The sequence below is a fragment of the Schistocerca americana genome, chromosome 3, assembly GCF_021461395.2.
Source record: "Schistocerca americana isolate TAMUIC-IGC-003095 chromosome 3, iqSchAmer2.1, whole genome shotgun sequence".
NCBI lineage: Eukaryota > Metazoa > Arthropoda > Insecta > Orthoptera > Acrididae > Schistocerca > Schistocerca americana.
The window spans coordinates 650,195,210-650,219,291 of NC_060121.1; the positions used below are offsets into that span (position 1 = coordinate 650,195,210).

Here is a 24,082-nt window from a genome sequence, read left to right on the forward strand (position 1 = left end):
CATCTGCTTATGCTCTCAAGGTGTGCATGTAAGATGAACACATACTAGATAGCACGATGCTTGAGCGTAATGTCGGTCAGAAAGAACTTCAAGATATACACCATCTGAGAGTTTAGATGTATTGATTATTGTGGTAGAGCTTTTGGATTATTATCAACGTGCATTGTTAATGCACATTACAAACACTTTACGGTCTTTGATGATTTCTAGCTAATAAAAAACTGTGTCATACATGGACCAGTCACGAAAATGTGAATACCGTTTTCGACGTCAACGTGCAGTAACCAGTCACAGATGTGTACAGGCAAATAGACGCGCAACTGTTGAGCAGCTGACTGCCCAGATGAACCAAGGGGATACCAACAGCGTCTCCTCAACAACCGTTCAGTGAACGTTGCTGCATATGAGCCCCCAAAGCAGGCGCCTGATTCATGGACCCATGATGTCTGCTGGTCATCGACGACTAGAGCTGGAATTTGCATGGCAATACCGCAAAGGGGTGTCTACTAGTGTCGAAAGGCGACGTTTTCACACGAATCATGTTTTATGCTTCATCAGACCGATGGCTATTGGATTGCATGGTGTGAAACGTTTGAAAGCAAACACCCTGGAACAATCGTCGGAAAGGTCCAGGCCAGAGGAAACAAAGTTATGATCTGGGGAATGTTTTCGTGACATTCCCTGGGTGATCTCGTCATTCTGGAAGACACAAAACACAACACAAGTATGCATATATTCTTGGGGATCATGTTTACCCTAAACGAAGTTTGTTTTTCCTCGGTACGTTGGCATCTACCACAGGAAAATGCTGTGCGTCACACAACTCGGGTTGTGCGTGCGTGGTGTGAAGAGTTTACCGTACTCCCCTGGCCACAAAACTCCCCAAATTAAAACCCTACTGAGAATCCGTGGGATCATCTCGATCGGGCTGTTCGCGCCGTGGATTCTTAATCGAGAAACCTGGCTCAGCTATCCATGGCACTGGTGTCGGAATGGCTCCACATCCCTGACCCCTGTCGGTACCTTCCAGAACTCATTGACTCCCTTCCTGCACATGGTCCACGCTTCAGGCTTTTGGCAGAGTGTCACAGTAATGTAAATGGACAGCAGTGCACTAGTGCCACATTCATTTAATGCAATGTTCCAATATCAATCGGCCAATTCTTTCATTGTGCAATGAGGCAACGAGCTACAAGATCAGATGCAGAGACGTACAGTAAATGCTGACGCACCGGTACCTGCTGAGACCTGTTATCGTCGCTACGCAAATAAATGCGAAAACTTCTTAAGGGATAACGATTTAGAAACGCCGTAACTCATTGGGACGCTGAAGTTTGAAATTTGTCTTAAAGGTGCCTAAAATCTTCCTCTGTAATGATACAACTACGGCGTCACCCTCGAGCTTGACGACGCTCCAAACCGCAAGGTGTCGACACTTGCGAAAGAAGGCCACAGCCCAGTAGTTCATGTGATGTGTAAGATGGCTTAATGATGTCACATAGGCACCAAATTTCACCACAATTGCGCTCAATGCCACCGTAGATGTGTCACGCTGTCCGAACGTCGTCATATGCTTTCTTACTCATATTACCCCTTCTTTTGACGCCTCTGCGATAGAGGTCAGAGTTACTCTCGATCTGTTTTCTTATGTGCGGCCGAGGGAAAATATTCCACTGCCACTCACTATCGGCTCTAAAAGGCCACAGGCACTGACATAAAGGGTGCCAATGAAACTGTCCCTTTCCTTGTGGCGTTGATTCCCACACATTTTGCGGTCGAAACCGACATTTCGCAGTGCGAAGAGCAAAAGGAAGTCTTTTTCACAGCCTCTGGCACTGCTGACACCCTTGAGCGTTTCAACCCTTTTCTAAGGACATATCGAATGTGATCGCACCCGTTTGGACTGCAGCGCGACCCCAATGTTTGCTCTGAGCACAGGTTGGAACCACTAGGAACCGTTCAAAACCATTCGACGAAATTGAAAAGGGATCCTATGCAGCTTAGGATGCTTATGCTTTTTCAGATATGCTATTTTGTATCCTCCTGTGGCGTGGTCACGGGAGAGGGGGTGCATATTGACAAATGCGTGGATAAAACGGCAAAGGGTCCCTCTAAGACCCACCAGTTCGGCAAAACACTCGGTGGCATTCACCCACGCTAACATCACAAATGGATCAGTGAAATAACTGTACAGTAACTGCAGGCATGCGACACGATCTATCTCCATGAACAACAGAAGTTAAGGCTGTACGTAACTGTAGGCACATTTGTAGACTTACAAGCGTTGGAAACAAAATGTTGTACAACGCCAAGCTCCAAAAAATGGTTCAAATGGCTCTGAGCACCATGGGCTGAGGTCATCAGTCCCCTAGAACTTAGAACTACTTAAACCTAACTAACCTGAGGACATCACACACATCCATGCCCGAGGCAGGACTCGAACCTGCGATCGTAGTAGCAGCGCGGTTCCGGACTGAAGCGCCTAGAACCGCTCGGCCACCCCGGCCGGCCGCCAAGCTCCAAGAGCATGTCCTAGGCGCCTGCAGACCGGCAATCCTTTTGACACTCTCCGATACCGGATGGCCTACTATCAGCGCAAGAAGAGCATTTTAGTGGTGAAAGAGCAGCAGTGTAGCCTACCTAAAGGCGCCTGGTTCTCTCGTCACGGGTTCCGTCTAGACAGGAGCAGTTTCAAAATTCTCAGTAAAGGTGGATGGGTGTCACAGAGGATTTTGCCGAACTGCGGGGGAGGGGGTCTTAGAGGGACCCTTTACCGTTTTATCCAAGCAAGTGTCAATATTGAAGCCCCCCCCCCCCCCCCCCGATTGCTGGGTGACACAAAGGAGGAGCGCTGAAGAGGCATAAGCGTCCTTAGCTGCTATCGATCAGGATCAGATTTCGTCGAATGGTTTCGAACGATCCCTAGTGGTTCCAGCTTGTGTACGAGAGCAAAAATTGCAGTCTTGCTGCTCTCCAAACGGGGTGATCACACTCGATTGGGATTCAGCTCCACAACGTCCTTAGAGAAGGACCGCAGCGCTCGACGGCATCAGCAGCGCCAGAGGTTGTGACACCTTGCTTTTGCAGCGTCTTGAGCCCAAGGGTGAAGTTGCAGGGCTCCACGATATTGCACCATTACAGAGAGAGGTTGTACGCACCTTTGAGCCAAATTCAAACTAAATAGTCGTAATGGGTGGGAATTACGTGGTTTCTAAAACGTGATCCTTTAATTCTGTTGCGCTGTGTATTTCATGTGTAGCCATAGGATGCTCTCAGCAGACCACATCACAATAGCAACCTGCGTGTGGAACTGCAGTTATATTCCTTAAGGTTGTGCTCAAGAATCTCTCAACGTGCTTCCTTGAGTTTACATTCGATTTCTTACGAAGCCAGAGATGAACTCTTTTTTTTTTTCTTGATAAAATTCTTGCTACGGTCGCAGGTTCGAATCCTGCCTCGGGCATGGATGTGGGTGATGTCTTTAGGTTAGTTAGGTTTAAGTAGTTCTAAGTTCTAGGGGACTGATGACCACAGAAGTTAAGTCCCATAGTGCTCAGAGCCATTTGAACCATTTGATAAAATTCTGCGAGCTGCTGTCACAGTTTTATAACCAAGAACGTACCCACGATGTGAGCTCCCTTAGAGAGAGGGGGGCAACTTATATTAGTTTCGCGCTTAGTGGCGAAATAATTCTGAAATTTCGTGTTAAACGTTTCTGAGTACACTTCCTAGTAATCAGCATCCATTATGGTACATGTTCCTCCTTCCTTTAAACTGCTAATGAGTTCGTACTGTATTCTTCTTAGAAAATTTTTATTCATTGCCAAGACCGCTCTGTTAACACTTTACACTTGAAATGTGTTATTATCCTACATTGCGTGGTGGCTTGTTTTACAGTTCCCTATTACGTAATAGTTAATTTTTGTCATCCTTCCCTTGCAGAGAAACCGACCAATAATGTCAAATCCTATTTGGTTTCTCTGTATTTGTAGTCTGTGTATTTTTCCCATGAAGGCAGTTGTATTATATATCTTCTATGACGCTATCTGTTAACATTGCGTGTACGATATTATGTCATCAGTGCGTCAAAAAAAATTTTCAGTGAATTACTCCTACGTGTGGGCTACCATCTATGACACTTCGCAATACACTGCGTCTCTTTACGTACAATTTGTGTAATTTTGCCCTTATCATTGCTTGGAGCATACTGTTTTGATGTTAAATGGCTGTTGTTAATTATAATTTTGTAAAGACGTGGGACATATTACATTATTTGTAATTGCATTGTGGACCACCATATGGTGGTACCTCTCAGCACTTAACATTTTCGTTGTACTCTAGGTCTAGCCGTTAGTTACACTGTTGTAGCCAATATGGCATCAAACCATGAAACACATTATGCCGCGTGTGCCTGTTTTGATCATAAGATACAAATTCTAAGTTGTACATACATAACGGTTGCACATCTGTAATACCTCGATTTCTTATGTAGTTCTATGCGTGAAGGAAGGAGGTTGCGATGGAAGAGCGTCGGGATGCAGCTGCACGTTTAATACTTTTAGTGACAAAGACAAAACCTTAACCCCCGTGTTCGTGTTGGATAAGAGAGCGGATTAAGTGGCGGGATGATTTTGGAGCATACAAGAGTCTAATTACGGAGCTTGTGATGGAAAATCCTTAACAATACCGAAATTTTACGAGAATGACAGCGATAGAGATGGAAGAAATAGTCTTTATAATTGGACCCAAAATTGGCAATATAGATACTACTATGCGTAAATTCATTAGTGTTAAAGACAGACTGCTTGCGACAGTAAAATTTCTAGCAGCAGCTACGCTTATTCTCTTTAATATTTAGTAAAGTAATAGTCGCGATGAAATAACATTACACCTGGACTGTCTGCCATCGGGTTCCCCTAAATGGCAGGCAGCACCGCATAACAGACACGCTACGAGGGAAACAAACCAACTGCCAAACAGGCGAAGACGTCAGGTAAACACGCCGAAGGTTCCAGTCGATTAATAGGAACCTTTCCTAGCAGAGGTCGCCGCGACATATCCGGCCACGGATTCCTACGCCGGGTTTCTATTGGCTCCAGCTCACTATATAGGCCCGGCCGGTCGAGGGCAGACCAGTCTTCGTCCGCTGTTAATGGCAACCGCTATAGCAGAGTCTCCGAGAAGATATCACCGAAGCCGCTGTACTGCACCGCCGATCGAAGTACCAGCCGACCGAGAGAAACCACATCTCCGGCTAGATCGACGGACGTCAACATCTATTGTACAGCCAGCTATTGTATTGTAGAAGAAGTTACGTCCAATAAACTGTTGGAGAATACAACACCAATTTCACCTGATGTCTGGTAAATGAGGCATTGCTAGACGTATATTTATTTCAATGTGTTTAGTTGTATTAACTTAAGGAATTACTCGTAAATTACTGAAAGTATGTTCTTCAACGCTCGATATAATAATATAATCGATAATCTTACTGTATGGGACTGGGGACGTAGAAACGACGGAGAGGCTTGGTCCCCGCCGTAGCCCTCAGTGGTACACAACCACACAACAGGCTACTATAGTCCATTCACCCCACCGCCGCCCCACACCGAACCCAGGGATATTGTGCGGTTCGGCCCCCAGTGGGCCTCCCCGGGAACGTCTCACACCAGACGAGTGTAACCCCTATGTTTGCATGGTAGAGTAATTATGGTGTACGCGTACGTGGAGATAGTTTCTGCGCAGCAATCGCCGACGTAGTGTAACTGAGGCGAAATAAGGGGAACCAGCCCGCATTCGCCGAGGCAGATGGAAAACCGCCTTAAAAACCATCCACACACTGGCCGGCACACCGGACCTCGACACTAATCCGCCGGGCGGATTCGTGCCGGGGACCGGCTCCCCTTCCCGCCCGGAAAGCAGTGCGTTAGACCGCACGGTCAACTGGGCGGGCAAACGAATAATTATTACGCCATATGAAATTATAAATACAGCACTATTACTTGGAGTTAAATGGCAGTTTGCTGAGTTCCAAAACGATTACTTTCAAACATAATAATCTCCATATTAATTAATCTATGTCATAAAGCTTCTTTGCCTGATTCGTTGAATTGTGGATATTCTGGTAAATTTCTTTTGTGCAGGTGTTAAAAACTGTAGCTATTTCAGCAAACAAACTTTGTTTCTTATTTCAGTTTCTTTAAACCAGTAGCTGCGCATTTCATAACACTGTCCATACCTTGTACAAACTAATTAAATGCACAACTTCGTCCTGAGCCTACTTCCTGGCAGCTTTCTTCATTACTCTTTTTGCCGATAATCGTTGATATTCACTCACAGCGCTTACCCGTCGCGACAGAAGTGTCAACAGTCACAGTAATGGCAGTACGCGTTTATTATGGCCCAAAAGAAGCAATTTCTTGGTACTTTTATTTAATGTGTGCATGAATACCACAAAATATATTACCAAGATATGTAATGTACAGACTGTGAAATATGGCACAAATCTGGGACGCAATATGGCCGCTCAGCACTCTCAGACTACTCTTAGCTCTCCCGACAACGCCGGTAGAGCTTTTCTTGTCTGAGGGCTAAGGCAAGCAGCTCTCGAGAGATGGGAGTTGCCACCTACACGAGAGATCTAATCTCTCTGAGATCCTACCCCACGTCGGACGCTGTCGGCAAGCTGAGTCGCTAGCTGTTTACACGATACGTATTATTCCCAAAAATTCTTTGAGAGTGAAAAACTTCCACATGTATACCTAGCTTGAGGGCGCTGGATCGTTTTGTAAATAAACAAAACTGTTGCTATTGGGCAGCAGGCAACCCAAAATAATTGCATTATAAACCATTGTACACTCCTAAAGTGACCCTGTCATGTGGAGTTTCCAAAGTTGGAATCGTTGGACCTTTTTTTTATTTTTATTTTTATTTTTTTATAAAAGAAGGCGGCGTTAGAGTAACAGTAAATTCCGAACGTTATGTTTCAATGCAACGTAATTTTTTGCGGCCACAACTTGTGGCTTTGGAGATCGCCATGGCAGAAATATGGTTCCAACGAGAAGGAGCCACAGCCCTCACAGTTAATGTATCCATGGCAGTAGTTCGAGAAATGTTTCCTCAACATTTGATATCACGTTTTGGCGATCTCCATGTTCTTGCACACTCGCCAGTTCTGTCAGCTGGCTTCTTATGGGATTATTTGAAATACAAAGTTTATTGTTCACTCAATGATACATGACAGGAAATTGCTCCTGTTTCACAGGGTACTCTGGCGAAAGTTCCGCAAAATCCTGAAGAAAGAGTTTTAATGTGTGTGCACGGAGGAGAGGACACCATCTTTTCGAAATTACCTCTAAAAATTAATTACAATTCTTACGTTGGGTGTGTGTATTGTGTTTTGCACCGGGGACTTAGAAACGACAGAGAGGCTTCGTCCCGCCATAGCTCTCAGTGGTTTACCCCACAACAGGCCACAGCAGTCCACACACCTCACCGTCGCTCCACACCGAACCCAGGGTTATTGTGCAGTTTGGCCCCCAGTGAATCAGTTGCAACAGATGTGGGCCAGCTTGCCTCAGGAGAATAAACAACAGTTTTATGACACACTGTCAAAAGAAGTCAGTGTCATGCTTCCAGGAAAGAGGCTACCGTTGTTTCCACAATGAAAGTCATAAAATTTAAAATAGACACCGGTGTAGTATCTCAATCTAGCAGCCGTTTAAAAACATTCAAAGGCGACTCAGTTGCGTATTGGGATATGCTGTGTCAAACGCCACAACTATTTCCCCCACGTGAGAGATCATGGTCATTGGTGTGTGGCACTGGCACCGCCAGAGGGTGGCCGCTGCGGGCACTTTAGTGCTACTAACGCCACCGTGGCTTAGCTGAAGGAGTGGACGGGATGGCGGCGTGGTCAGTTGATGGAGTGACACGAAGCAGCCAAGTCTGAGGGGCCCAAGACCTGATATGTGCAGAACGGTTCTCAGACAATACGGCGGGCACCTCAGCGGAGCTGCCGTGTGAACGACACACTGGAGAGCGGTTGCTGTCTTAACTGACCGACGCACAGTATTCCACAGGAAGCCAAGGAACGACTTCTGCTGGTCGTAAGGAGCGCTACCAGAGTGCTTTCGCAACTGATAGCGATAGCCTGGTGGTTTTGTGACTGAAGCGGTGCACCGTCTTATGTGGGAACGTGCTGTGAGTGTAGCCACTCGTATAACAATTTCTCGAAGGGAATTCTGCGAGTTCCGAGTAACGTCTTGTTTATATTTATGGTATGCCGGACGTGCGGCAGGTTTGGTGTGTTGTGATGGATAGTAAGCATAACTGTGTCAGCAAACGATATTGGCGTAATTGAGCGATTAAGCAAAGTGGCCAGAAGTTGGCCTTTTTATTTTATTTTACGAGGTGCTACAAAAAAGTAATGAGACTGATGTGAAAATATGGTGCTTATCTTTTTAGTCAAGTTTAGTGTTGTATCCTTCAAAGTAGTTCCCTTCTGATTGCGCACTCTTTTTCCAGCGCTTCTGTCATTGATGTAACATTTCTGGAACTCATCTTCTGTAATATCCTCCAAGACCTTCGTCACTGCTTTTTGGACATCTTGTGTTGTATGAAAATGGTGTCCCTTGACCGCCGTTTTGACTCTTGGAAATAGAAAAAAGTCACACGAGCGATATCTGGTGAATAAGGTGGCTGTGGTAGTACTGAAATTTGTTTTGAGGTTAAAAATTGCTGTACTAACAGAGCAGAATGGGATGGCGCATTGTCGTGATGCAGAATCCAATGATCTTCAGTGTTGGCACGGACACGAAGAACTCTTTTTACGAAGTCTTTCTAAAATTTCTTTGTAGTAATATTGGTTTGTCCAGGAGTCACCCACTCTTTATGAACAATTCCCTTGGAATCAAAGAAGCACACAATCATGCATGATCGTCCACTGCGGTCCTCATCTTCAACATTCGTTCTGCCTTCAGTAAACATTTTATGCCAATGAAAAAAACTTGAGCTCTTGACATAACCTCCTCTCCAAAAGCCTTTTGAAGCTTACCATAAGTTGTCGTCGCGTTTTCACCCAATTTAACGCAGGAAGAAATGGCATTCAGTTGCGCAATATTATGTGGTTCCATTTCCATGACGAGAGACACAAACATGTGTAACTTACTACAGCATAACTCACGACTGAGCAGTTGCATCGATGTGCTGCTTGGACTAAAAGCAGCTTATAGACCAAGGTTAAAGATATTGTGGCTATGCAAACCTGCAGGGTTGCCACATCTTGCAAAGAAAATCAGTCTCATTACTTTATTGTCGTACCTCGTATTTTTTTTAAAGGCTAGCACTTGGATGGGTGACTGTCCGGACCTACAGAGTGCTGTTGGCAAGCAGGGTGCACTAAGCTCTTGAGAGACCAATTAAGGAGCTACTTGACTTACAAGTAGCGGCTCCGGTCGCTGAAAAGTGACCACAATACCGCTCCATATTTGCACGCAGCGACGCCTATCGGATGTGGATGACACAGCGGTCGGTCGGTACCATTGTGCTTTCAGACCTGTTCGGGCAGAGGAGCTGATGGATTGTGACCCTCGATCTAACAGTTAACGGTTAATGTCGGCGTACTTCGTCCTTTCCGGATTCGTGGTAGGTGTTTTTAATTTTTGACTGGGTGCTACAGTTCATCACTGGTTTTATGTCACATTAGGTTGGGCGGATATTTCTCGACGACTCTTATAGTTTTAAAAAATTTCTAACGCACTCTTGAGGAATCATAGACCCATGTTTTATGCTTACCTGACGAATCGCTAATTGCGTCATTTATTTATGGATAAGAAATGTACCGCCTCGTCCATGTCGCAAGTTTAATGTCATGATGTAATATGTAGATATTTTGCTCTGTTTCTCACTATTGACTGTAACTATAGGAGACCAAAATAGTAGCGAACGATTTTTCTAATTTAACAGACACAATCTGATGGTGTGTGGCTTCTAAGCTACGAAACGGGTCGTTAAAAAAACTGTTTACATGAGCAGTCAATCGGTTATTATTCAAAATGTCTGCTTACGGCTACGGTTGTCCCACAAACAAGACAGTGTGCTTTAAGGTTTTGTTTTGTTATTGCCTTATGTGAACGAACTGTCATGTATGTAATGAAATGTAATGTAGGTACTGCATAAGAAGTTATTCAGACATAAACGCAAGTAGGTTTGCTTAGTTGTTGGTAGCTAGTGTATTAATTACCAGGTATAGGTAGTAATAGCAAAGCAAGATGTAATTACAGGTTGCATTACTGATAATAAATAGGATAAGTATTCTTTGGCGTTGCTAGTTTTTTGTTGTCCTTTCTGACTGTAGAAGAGTGCAAACGTTTTAAAGTGTATGTTGCCTGATGGCCCTTTATATGACCAGATTGAATCTGATCTATATTTGACTTTATTCTGTTGTTGTCAGAAGGATAGTTTGACCTTGATTGTTCTAGCGCTACTTAAGTTCTTTCGCGCTGCAGAGAATTACATTTATTTTATTATATGGGGATGCTCTTCTGTTAACTGGCATTTTTGGTGGCAGATACAATAATTGAACCTCACGTCTGCACAATCACAAGCCCAAACCCAGCTCCCCCTAAACTCCAAGCTACCGATTAATAGTCTATGCATAACGCGTTGTTGCTGTAAGACAGAAGAAGCGGTCACTATAATGTGTATCTACATAGCACATTTTAACAATACTAAACTTTGATAAATAGCTAACCTTAATTCTTAAATACCGGGTGGTTATAACTGAAATGTAGCTACTCATAGAGGTCCAGTGTGGGCTGTAATTATCGCATGGCAGAGAAATTTGGTAGATATTCTAATGCTTTAATGTGGAACCGATTTACGCTAGGAAAAAATTAGTTCAGTTTTGGGCACCAGGTGGAAATCTGGCGCTTGGAATACAAGCAGGACCTTTAGAAATTTTTCCATCTGTAATGGATTAGAAACGGGACTTGGGCAGAAAAGGTCAACCAAGTGAGAAAGGCATACTGTTGATTCTATTATTAGCCGCCGCTTACACAAATTTCCTCAATATGGGCACCGAAGATGTCGACGAGATGCTGCATTCGTAAAACGACGTGGGCAACAGTTGCTCGCAGCAATTCAGGTGGAATCTGAGCAACGTGTTCCTGTGTACTGGCCTTCAGATCAGGTAGACACCGAACGTGTCCCTTGTAAACGTGTAAATGCGTCCTTTTAGATATCCCCGGAGGCAAAAGTCACATGAATGCAGATCAGGTGACCTTTCAGGCCATGCACCTGTAAAACCTTGGAGATAAGGCGTTCGTGGAAGGTTGCATTAAGCAGATCTTCCACTGGTTGAGCGACGTGAGGTATTGCCTCTTCTTGCATGAAAACAGTGGTTCGACAAGCCTCCAAGCAGGCATTACCGCCGTACAGGGAGGTCCCGATAACGTGTAGACGTCACGGTACACTTGACAGACCCTCTGGGTGTATTGTTTTGAAAGAATAACCGACAGAGAAAAAAGGTGCTTGTGAATCCACACCAAACAGTCACATACGGTGAGTGCAGTGGCTCTTGGTGCACAAGAGTGCCCCAAATTCGGCAGTTCTGTATATTCACTGCACCCAGTAGTGTAAAATGCACTCTGATTGCTGCTGTTCACATAAAACAGTTCCACTAACAGCGCACGGTCTCTCTTATCGATAGCCATACTGCTCACTCACCTTATGCCTTGTCAAACGGTAGCGTGAATGTCACAGTATTATAGTGTACAGCGCAAGTTTCGCACCTAGTGGCCGCAATTGGAACTAACGTTTTCCAGCGTAAGTCGGTTCCATGTTAAGCCATTAGCATATCTACCAAGTTTGGCTGCCATACGACAGTTACAGCCAACACTGGATCTCCGCGAGTACCTGCACTTTAATTATAACCACGCGGTATCTGAAACAGATTTACTGATCATGACTGCAGGCGTCTAAGAGGCACTGCAATAAAGCTAATAGCCAGAGCAAACTTACTTAGCAAACTCAGCTTATTGAGTTACCTTTTGCCTCCTTGGCTGATATCACGCAGCTCGGAATGTCGCCCTGGCACTCGACTTCCTGCTCGAGAGGCACGTGCGAGCAGTCACGTGTGGTGTCCACGGGGTTGTCGGAGAGGACGGCCACCATGAGGCGGGTGTCCTCGTCCCGGGAGGACAGCAGCCTGGTGCGCGTCCTGGTGCCGTTGCCGCACGTGGCGCTGCACTGGCTCCACTCGGACCACTGCGTTGTTCTGCAGTTGGGATCTTCGTCTTCAGAAGGGTTCTGCAGAAAGACGTCGTAACTCGCACAGTATTTGACTGGTATAATTAAAGAATATTCACTTACGTATTCCATAATACAACCTATTACCTACATTTATAGAACAATTCCTATAATTTCCTTCCTTCCTACCTTGGTGATGGTTTTACTACCAAATTTTTGTAAATAAAATCGCTACAGAAACTTTGAAACGTTGGGACTGTGGCTGTTAGGGGAAACAAGTGTGATAAACGACGTGTCCTGGGATCCATTTCCCTCTGCTGCATAACAGTTGAGAGCTGTACGTGTCTAATACTACACTACACAATCACTCCCTTCAGAATGTTGTGTGAAAACATATTTTACAAATAAGTAGTTTTAAAGATAATATTTTAAGCTTCAAAAATATTCAAAAATCATAATTTTTGGGTTACTACACTACTGGCCATTAAAACTGCTACGCCACGAAGATGACGTGCTACAGACGCGAAATTTAACCGACAGGAAGAAGATGCTGTGATATGCAAATGATTAGCTTTTCAGAGCATTCACACAAAGTTGGCGCCGGTGGCGACACCTACAACGTGCTGACACGAGGAAAGTTTCGAACCGATTTCTCATTCACAAACAGCAATTGACCGATTTTGCCTGGTGAAACGTTGTTGTGATGCCTCGTGTAAGGAGGAGAAATGCGTACCATCACGTTTCCGACTTTGATAAAGGTCGGATTGTAACCTATCGCGATTGCGGTTTATCGTATCGCGACATTGCTGCTCGCGTTGGTCGAGATCCAATGACTGTTAGCAGAATATGGAATCGGTGGGTTCAGGAGGGTTAATACGGAACGCCGTGCTGGATCCCAACGGCCTCGTATCACTAGCAGTCGAGATGACAGGCATCTTATCCACATGGCTGTAACGGATCGTGCAGCCACGTCTCGATCTCTAAGTCAACAGATGGGGACGTTTGCAAGACGACAACCATCTGCACGAACAGTTCGACGACGTTTGCAGCAGCATGGACTATCAGTTCGGATACCGTGGCTGCGGTTACCCTTGACGCTGTATCACAGACAGGGGCGCCTGCGATGATGTACTCAACGCCGAACCTGGGTGCACGAATGGCAAAACGTCATTTTTTCGGATGAATCCAGGTTCTGTTTACAGCATCATGATGGTCGCATCCGTGTTTGGCGACATCGGGGTGAACGCACATTGGAAGCGTGTATTCGTCATCGCCACACTGGCGTGTTACCTGGCGTGATGGCATGGGGTGCCATTGGTTACACGTCTGTCACCTCTCGTTCGCATTGACGGCACTTTGAACAGCGGACGTTACATTTCAGATATGTTACGACCCGTGGCTCTACCCTTCATTCGGTCCCTGCGAAACCTTACATTTCAGCAGGATAATGCACTACCGCATGTTGCAGGTCCTCTACGGGCCTTTCTGGATACAGGAAATGTTCGACTGCTGCCCTGGCCAGCACATTCTCCAGATCTCTCACCAACTGAAAATGTCTGGTCAATGGTGGCCGAGCAACTGGCTCGTCACAATACGTCGGTCACTACTCTTGATGAACTGTGGTATCGTGTTGAAGCTGCGTGGGCAGCTCTACATGTACACGGCATCCAAGCTCTGTTTGACTCAATGCCCAGGCGTATCAAGGCCGTTATTACGGCCAGAGGTGGTTGTTCTGGGTACTGATTTCTCAGGATCTATGCACCCGAATTGCGTGAAAATGTAATCACATGTCAGTTCTAGTATTACGTATTTGTCCAATGAATACCCGTTTATCATCTGCATTTCTTCTTGGTTTAGCAATTTTAATGGCCAGTAGTGTAGTTTGTTTTTGATTAATAATTTAAGTATTTGAGGACACGGCAAATACGAGATCTGAAACTGAAGTGTTGATACTACATGTCTTTTTAATAAAAGCGGAAGCATTAGAAGTCCTTTTTAGAAATATTCAGTATTTTAAATCTATACTTTATCCTATTTAGTCGCGATCGTTAATTGTTACTTAACTGTTCGCATTACATTTAATCTTTCCGAAGATGTTCCATATTTTGTACATTTTCATTTTTTGTTGCTAAAATGTTAGGTTTATTAACACACATAAATCGATGCATTAAACTTTCGAGTGTGTTTATTCTCTTGAACCTTCAAAATGAAACGAGCAGGAGGCTGTAAAATTAAAACCGCTGAAGAGGTTGCAGTACCATTGTCCACGAAAGGAGATGTGGTCCCTGTAAGGAAGCCGAAGCCCCAAACTCACCACTAGAGGGACGCGACTGCACACCCACGCGACAGAGCGAGCACGTGTACGCGTCGACCGTACACTGCAACGAGTCGTGCTGAAAAGAAGGGGAATGGAGGGTTCAAAAGAGGAGTGAAGCGGTGTTGTGCGTTTCCTGACAGCGGAAGGAGTGCGGAGAACCTAAACTCATCAAAGAATGGCGCAGGTGCTCGAAGCGCACTTCGTGTCCGTTGCGGGGGTCAAGGCGTGGCACAAGCATAGCCTTAATCAAACTAACTGCACAGCTCACTGGCGCTAGGGTAGCGTTCCCGTATTAAAACCGCCATTTGCAGTTCAACGCTGTGTTTGCACTTCGTAAATGATGTCAAACGTCTGATAAAACGTTACAAGCACGATGACTTAACAGGTTCACATAACGCTCATAAGGACACTGTATGCATGTTGCTACAAAAAAGTGTGAAAATGAAATGGCTGGTTCCAGTTACAGTGCAGATTACAATTATTCATGGCCAAGATAGTTGAAGAAAAATACGATAAAATTGTGGAAAGGAAGGTAGATAAAGTTATGCCGTACGAAAATAAATTAAAAGCGGACGCAGAATATGTGCCAGGAAACATTGATCAGGAAAAGAAAATGAAAAGCTAAGTGAATGATAAAACAATCTCACTATCTATTACTTCGTAACTTTCATACAACTATCTTGAATCGATAACTTGACGCATTTCCGCTCATTCTTGTAAGAAACGAACACTACATTCTTGAATCGAAATTTACTATTTCCCGTCTTGTGGTGGAGCCCTAATACAGAAAACTACATTCTTGAATAGAAATTTTCTACTTCCGTCTTTTGATAGAGACCTAATACAGAAAATCTTAATCACAAGGCATTTGATGTACTAGTGTGCAGAACATACCACTATATAAATTCTGAAACCAAAGACACAATCAGAAGAAAACAAACAACACCAAAGTAACAAAACCGAAGACACTCTTTCACATCATCGACACAATAAGGAACGTGGCTTCCCCTAGTTACCACATAAGCTTGGCTGTGACGCGACTTACTGTCCCTGAGGTGGTTCAAGAACTAAGGCGGCCGTAGATTCCATTTCTAAGAAGGTACTTTTCCAAGGTTTGTAATAGTACATACTCGTGGCTAAATTTGTGCAGTTCGTCTACCCCTTGTATCTGTTTAGCAAAAATTCTTTAAAAATTTAATAAATAATTATAAGGTCTATGACGATTAATTTTCAATCAGCTCGTAATGCCGAAAGATGGCTAAGGTGTTAGATCGGTTAACATCTGGTGACAGACCAAGGATCTGTTACTGATTAACCAAGAACTGGCTAGTAGCAATGAACCACAGAAACGGTTGAAGCAGTGAAATTGTTGAATGAGATCTGTTGCTATAGTTCCACGTTAACTTCAAGTTCCAAAAATGTGCTGTAGGCCCTACATGATAGCCTACACGGACATGTGTAGTTTCGTGCTTTTCATCTGAAAATTATATGGCTCTGTATTCGAAATGTAAAGAAGTATTGTGTGACAATAACGATTGTTCAAACTCATTGCACTTCCTGATGAGGCGTGAGCTGCCGTAGTATACACGTTTGTGGTGCAAAGTCCCGTTTTGAGCTAGTTATTTATAGCCCTACTAGCTGTGACCCGTGGCCGCTCTCGCATATCAGTAGTATTATTATGATGAGTGATGATACGTAAGCTACTGAACGTGCAGTAAAGTCAGCTGCCCTCATCTATCTGTCTGTTATCCGAAGCTGTGCTCGCATATCGCAATCAAATACAGCCTCAATAAACGCTTCCTCTTTCTACATGTAAATGTATGACGCCTCCCTGTTTGTCATACAGCATTTAAATGACGCCGTCGTTGTGAGCCTTCAAGCATTTCAGCTGCTACAAGAGACACGTGACGCACAGTGGCTAAAATACGACGCGCTTGTGACTGATATTAGTATGGAATTATGGATTAAACACGTTGAGGATTGTATAAGCTTTGTATTCATTGCGATAAATCGTCTTATGCAGAAAATATCGAAGAATGAAAGCATTTTCAGAAATATGCTTAAGTTCAAGAGTAATTATTATTATTTCGTATTTCGAGTTATATTCTTCAAATCAGTAAATATCTTCTATTACACACCTTCCTCACAGTTCAAGCTATCACCGTACCAAATTTCATCAAAATCGGTTCAGCGGTTTAGTCGTGAAAGCGTAACAGAGTTGGTTCAAATGGTTCTGAGCACTATGGGACTTAACTTCCGAGGTAACCAGTCCCCTAGAACTTAAAACTACTTAAACCTAACTAACCTAAGGACATCACAAACATCCATGCCCGAGGCAGGATTCGAACCTGCGACCGTAGCGGTCGCGCGGTTCCAAACTGTAGCGCCTAGAACCGCTCGGCCACCCCGGCCGGCTACAGACAGTTATTTCACATTTATAATGTTAGTGTTGATTACACGAATCATGTTTACAAATCTCGTTGTAGTGTGGAACTAAAATTACACACTTCCTCAGTGAAAATATGTCCAGATGCTGAACATTTAAATGAGAAGTTTTTCGATTTAATTTATGTCACACTTAGTGTGCCTCTCTCTCTCTCTCTCTCTCTCTCTCTCTCTCTCTCTCTCTCTCTCTCACACACACACACACACACACACACACACACACACACACACACACACACACACACACACACACAGAAAGAGAGAAAGAGAGCGCTTGTATCTTTCTGTGTCAGTCTTGTCATTTCGTGAATAATGAATTTTTATTCCTAGTTTCGTGCAAGAGTACAACGGAGCCAGCTGATAGGTGAACATTTTATGTGCGCCTTTGTACGACATTATTGTCGGGCGATTCTTGTTCTCTAATATCCCTAATGTACAGCGCATATTACAAATGTCTTCTGTTTATTAATTGCTTGAAGATCAGGCAAATGTATTTTTCAACACGAGAGGTCGTCGTCTGCTTTGAGTGTGGCAATCCTTCCCTACCTTGACGTAATTCCCTTAAACGGTCGATTGGTCGTTGTGGTCGGATATCTCTGCGTCTGCGCCTTTTCGAAATATTTTTCTATGATACTGTGTCAAGGACAATATGAATAGAATTCCTGTGACTGAAACTCCGAAAAGGAAGTTATCCACAGCCATTGGACAATACGTTGCGGCCTCTTGTAATAAGGCTGTTAATCGATTTGACATAAGTAACTACGAATACTTTGAGGCTTATTGATGTTCTTGATCAGAATTCTGATTCCAGTCTACCTATTTTTATACACTGCCGGAAAACAGCAGTACAGTCGTGCTCAAAAGTATCTGACTGACCTGAATTGCATTTCGCCTGATTCGCATGCAACCCGCATAACGCAGCTGTCTAGCAGATCCTCTAATAGCTCCTCGGAACAGTCGATGGACTATTGAAAATGATTCCAATAAGTCACCACTAGAAAACACTACTCTGTATCGCAATAACTCAAGATGTAAAGTAATATCACGATACTACAAATATCAGGGAACACCTTATCACAGATAAGACTGTCCTTAAGGCTTGTAAGCTCACATTTATTACAATAAATGACATACCTGAGTTGGTTGGGTTGTTTGGGGAAGGAGACCAGACAGCGAGGTCATCGGTCTCATCGGATCAGGGAAGGATGGGGAAGGAAGTCGGCCGTGCCCTTTCAAAGGAACCATCCCGGCATTTGCCTGGAGCGATTTAGGAAAATCACGGAAAACCTAAATCAGGATGGTCGGACGCGACATATCTGAAATGCTACCACTCTCATTATTACGTCAGACACGTAATGCACGTAGTAAGTTCGTCGTATTCATGATGGCATAACTCTGGGGATAGTAGATGTACTGATAATGGCTTCAGCGTCGTCCGCTATCAGATAGCGTATTGACATGGCTACCAGAGAGCCATCTGTGTCTACCCTTTAACAGGAAATGCTCACAACCAAAAGACTCAGTGGGGTACAAACATGTGAAGCAGGCACGTAACCTTGCCATAGTGACGCACGTACTCTTGCTACAGCCAACTGGGGGCGAGTTTGAAAGGGTCAGATTGTGGCCTTCCGAGTGGCTGGGTGGTTCTTTTGGAGAGCTGCCACACATGTTGGACGTTCTAACAACCCTACCACAACAAAGGTCAAAAATTAATTATGATAGTAGTGTTGCTCACGCTGCTAAATATTGCATTTTTGGGCAACAACAAAGTTATATTATGTGGCAGGTATCATTAGAGCACAGTTAATAAAGTCATTTATTGAAATAATGGATAAACTAGGCACTCATCTTTTCGTGTTTTCCACGCTGGTCTCGTTGTGAACTCATGGCTCAATCGTCGAAAATCTAGGTAGTGGTGATTCCAGGCTCGGATGCAAACAGGCCTAGGTGTTATTCTGCGATATTCAAAAGTTTTATAGATGTGTTTCATAAACCATTCTTGAAGATTAAACTTTTGCATGTTAGAACAATGGTGATGTAAAAAAGTAATCAGCACTCCGAATTTAAGTTACACTTCTTTTTTATTAATTTTGTTGCACCATCACTTCACAATATAAAACATACTTGAAAATATCTTCCTCACTGTTAAAGTTCCCATTTCATAAACTGACTACAATTTGCGTCTTTTCAACATGACGACCAAGACTTGACTCTCTAATAACCGCTTACGCGCCCAAAAATCAGATTGACAAGTACTTCAAAGATCATAGTGACAAAAGAAAGAATACACATAAGAATAATATCATTGCAATATAAACATATCGATGTATCAAAGTGTCTCTACATTAATGAAATCAAATCTGAATGTTGTCACAGAAATATGTTAACTATTTTACAGAAACACAGCAGAATACTGCTGGTATCGAGAGGTTCATCTACATCTACATCCATACTCCGCAAGCGACCTGACGGTGTGTGGCGGAGGGTACCCTGAGTACCTCTATCAGTTCTCCCTTCTATTCCAGTCTCGTATTGTTCGTGGAAAGAAGGATTGTCGGTATGCTTCTGTGTGGGCTCTAATCTCTCTGATCTTATCCTCATGGTCTCTTCGCGAGATATACGTAGGAGGGAGCAATATACTGCTTGACTCTTCTACATCTACATCTACATCTACATTGATACTCCGTAAGCCACCCAACGGTGTGTGGCGGAGGGCACTTTCCGTTCCACTGTCATTACCTCCCTTTCCTGTTCCAGTCGCGTATGGTTCGCGGGAAGAACGACTGTCTGAAAGCCTCCGTGCGCGCTCTAATCTCTCTAATTTTACATTCGTGATCTCCTCGGGAGGTATAAGTAGGGGGAAGCAATATATTCGATACCTCATCCAGAAACGCACCCTCTCGAAACCTGGCGAGCAAGTTACACCGCGATGCAGAGCGCCTCTCTTGCAGCGTCTGCCACTTGAGTTTATTAAACATCTCCGTAACGCTATCACGGTTACCAAATAACCCGGTAACGAAACGCGCCGCTCTTCTTTGGATCTTCTCTATCTCTTCCGTCAACCCGACCTGGTACGGATCCCACACTGATGAGCAATACTCAAGTATAGGTCGAACGAGTGTTTTGTAAGCCACCTCCTTTGTTGATGGACTACATTTTCTAAGCACTCTCCCAATGAATCTCAACCTGGTACCCGCCTTACCAACAATTAATTTTGTATGATCATTCCACTTCAAATCGTTCCGCACGCATACTCCCAGATATTTTACAGAAGTAACTGCTACCAGTGTTTGTTCCGCTATCATATAATCATACAATAAAGGATCCTTCTTTCTATGTATTCGCAATACATTACATTTGTCTATGTTAAGGGTCAGTTGCCACTCCCTGCATCAAGTGCCTATCCGCTGCAGATCTTCCTGCATTTCGCTACAATTTTCTAATGCTGTAACTTCTCTGTATACTACAGCATCATCCGCGAAAAGCCGCATGGAACTTCCGACACTATCTACTAAGTCATTTATATATATTGTGAAAAGCAATGGTCCCATAACACTCCCCTGTGGCACGCCAGAGGTTACTTTAACGTCTGTAGACGTCTCTCCATTGATAACAACATGCTGTGTTCTGTTTGCTAAAAACTCTTCAATCCAGCCACACAGCTGGTCTGATATTCCGTAGGCTCTTACTTTGTTTATCAGGCGACAGTGCGGAACTGTATCGAACGCCTTCCGGAAGTCAAGGAAAATAGCATCTACCTGGGAGCCTGTATCTAATATTTTCTGGGTCTCATGAACAAATAAGGCGAGTTGAGTCTCACACGATCGCTGTTTCCGGAATCCATGTTGATTCCTACATAGTAGATTCTGGGTTTCCAGAAATGACATGATACGCGAGCAAAAAACATGTTCTAAAATTCTACAAGAGATCGACGTAAGAGATATAGGTCTATAGTTTTGCGCATCTGCTTGACGACCCTTCTTGAAGACTGGGACTATCTGTGCTCTTTTCCAATCATTTGGAACCCTCCGTTCCTCTAGAGACTTGCGGTACACGGCTGTTAGAAGGGGGGCAAGTTCTTTCGCGTACTCTGTGTAGAATCGAATTGGTATCCCGTCAGGTCCAGTGGACTTTCCTCTATTGAGTGATTCCAGTTGCTTTTCTATTCCTTGGACACTTATTTCGATGTCAGCCATTTTTTCGTTTGTGCGAGGATTTAGAGAAGGAACTGCAGTGCGGTCTTCCTCTGTGAAACAGCTTTGGAAAAAGGTGTTTAGTATTTCAGCTTTACGCGTGTCATCCTCTGTTTCAATGCCATCATCATCCCGTAGTGTCTGCATATGCTGTTTCGAGCCACTTACTGATTTAACGTAAGACCAGAACTTCCTAGGATTTTCTGTCAAGTCGGTACATAGAATTTTACTTTCGAATTCAATGAACGCTTCACGCATAGCCCTCCTTACGCTAACTTTGACATCGTTTAGCTTCTGTTTGTCTGAGAGGTTTTGGCTGCGTTTAAACTTGGAGTGGAGCTCTCTTTGCTTTCGCAGTAGTTTCCTAACTTTGTTGTTGTACCACGGTGGGTTTTTCCCGTCCCTCACAGTTTTACTCGGCACGTACCTGTCTAAAACGCATTTTACGATTGCCTTGAACTTTTTCCATAAACACTCAACATTGTCAGTGTCGGAACAGAAATTTTCGTTTTGATCTGTTAGGTAGTCTGAAATCTGCCTTCTATTACTCTTGCTAAACAGATAAACCTTCCTCCCTTTTTTTATATTCCTATTAACTTCCATATTCAGGGATGCTGCAACGGCCTTATGATCACTGATTCCCTGTTCTGTACATACAGAGTCGAGAAGTTCGGGTCTGTTTGTTATCAGTAGGTCCAAGATGTTATCTCCACGAGTCGGTTCTCTGTTTAATTGCTCGAGGTAATTTTCGGATAGTGCACTCAGTATAATGTCACTCGATGCTCTGTCCCTACCACCCGTCCTAAACATCTGAGTGTCCCAGTCTATATCTGGTAAATTGAAATCTCCACCTAAGACTATAACATGCTGAGAAAATTTATGTGAAATGTATTCCAAGTTTTCTCTCAGTTGTTCTGCCACTAATGCTGCTGAGTCGGGAGGTCGGTAAAAGGAGCCAATTATTAACCTAGTTCGGTTGTTTAGTGTAACCTCCACCCATAATAATTCACAGGAACTATCCACTTCTACTTCACTACAGGATAAACTACTACTAACAGCGACGAACACTCCACCACCGGTTGCATGCAATCTATCCTTTCTAAACACCGACTGTACCTTTGTAAAAATTTCGGCAGAATTTATCTCTGGCTTAAGCCAGCTTTCTGTACCTATAACGATTTCAGCTTCGGTGCTTTCTATCAGCGCTTGAAGTTCCGGTACTTTACCAACGCAGCTTCGACAGTTGACAATTACAATACCGATTGCTGCTTGGTCCCCGCATGTCCTGACTTTGCCCTGCACCCTTTGAGGCTGTTGCCCTTTCTGTACTTGCCCAAGGCCATCTAACCTAAAAAACCGCCCAGCCCACGCCACACAACCCCTGCTACCCGTGTAGCCGCTTGTTGCGTGTAGTGGACTCCTGACCTATCCAGCGGAACCCGAAACCCCACCACCCTATGGCGCAAGTCGAGGAATCTGCAGCCCACATGGTCGCAGAACCGTCTCAGCCTCTGATTCAGACCCTCCACTCGGCTCTGAACCAAAGGTCCGCAGTCAGTCCTGTCGACGATGCTGCAGATGGTGAGCTCTGCTTTCATTCTGCTAGCGAGACTGGCAGTCTTCACCAAATCAGATAGCCGCCGGAAGCCAGAGAGGATTTCCTCCGATCCATAGCGACACACATCATTGGTGCCGACATGAGCGACCACCTGCAGATGGGTGCACCCTGTACCCTTCATAGCATCCGGAAGGACCCTTTCCACATCTGGAATGACTCCCCCCGGTATGCACACGGAGTGCACATTGGTTTTCTTCCCCTCTCTTGCTGCTCTTCGGTGAAGGTATGTTCTCGAAACTTTAACAAAAGCCCGTACCGTGCTACTGAGCGTCTCTCCTGCAGAGTCTTCCACTGGAGTTTATCTATCATCTCCGTAACGCTTTCGCGATTACGAAATGATCCTGTAACGAAGCGCGCTGCTCTCCGTTGGATCTTCCCTATGTCTTCTATCAACCCTATCTGGTAAGGATCCCACACTGCTGAGCAGTATTCAAGCAGTGGGCGCACAAGCGTACTGTAACCTACTTCCTTTGTTTTCGGATTGCATTTCCTTAGGATTCTTCCAATGCATCTCAGTCTGGCATCTGCTTTAACGACGATCAACTTTATACGATCATCCAATTTTAAATCACTCCTAATGCCTACTCCCAGATAATTTATGGAATTAACTGCTTCCAGTTGCTGACCTGCTATTTTGTAGCTAAATGATAAGGGATCTATCTTTTTATGTATTCGCAACACATTACACTTGTCTACATTGAGATTCAATTGCCATTCCCTGCACCATGCGTCAATTCGCTGCAGATCCTCCTGCATTTCAGTACAATTTTCCATTGTTACTACCTCTCGATACACCACAGCATCATCCGCAAAAAGCCTCAGTGAACTTCCGATTTCATCCACCAGGTCATTTATGTATATTGTGTATAGCAACGGTCCTACGACACTCCCCTGGTGCTTGAGGTGAGGTGCCGTAGTGGTTACGTAATTCAAGTACCATTACAACGTGCTACGTCGATTGTGAAACGATACTGGTACCAGTGCTAGTATGAAGATTCTTAACACCCGTAGATGAGGTTCTGGACGCCCACGCAGCACAGACGATCGCCAGGACCGTTATACTGTAACGGCAGCAGTGGCAGATCGTACATCTGCCACAGCTTATATAAGAGGCCTAGAGAGATCAGACGTGTCAAAATGGCCTGTTGCGAATCAACACCTCTAGCTCTTCTCCCACTCACGCCACAGCATCGACGTACACGGCTCGAATGGTGCCGTCAGAGGATCACTTGGAAGATGGAATGGCGCTCCGTGGTCTTC

At 44.3% G+C, this 24,082-nt stretch overlaps 1 protein-coding gene across 1 annotated transcript in view; it reads right to left on the bottom strand.

Annotated features, from left to right (window-relative positions):
- LOC124606275 (spondin-1) overlaps nucleotides 1-24,082 on the bottom strand; it is a 605,207-nt gene that overhangs the window by 174,382 nt on the left and 406,743 nt on the right. Inside the window, exon 12 of the mRNA XM_047138254.1 lies at nucleotides 12,048-12,309. Within this exon, the coding sequence (XP_046994210.1) occupies nucleotides 12,048-12,309 (262 nt within the window). The remainder of the gene's footprint in view (nucleotides 1-12,047; nucleotides 12,310-24,082) is intronic.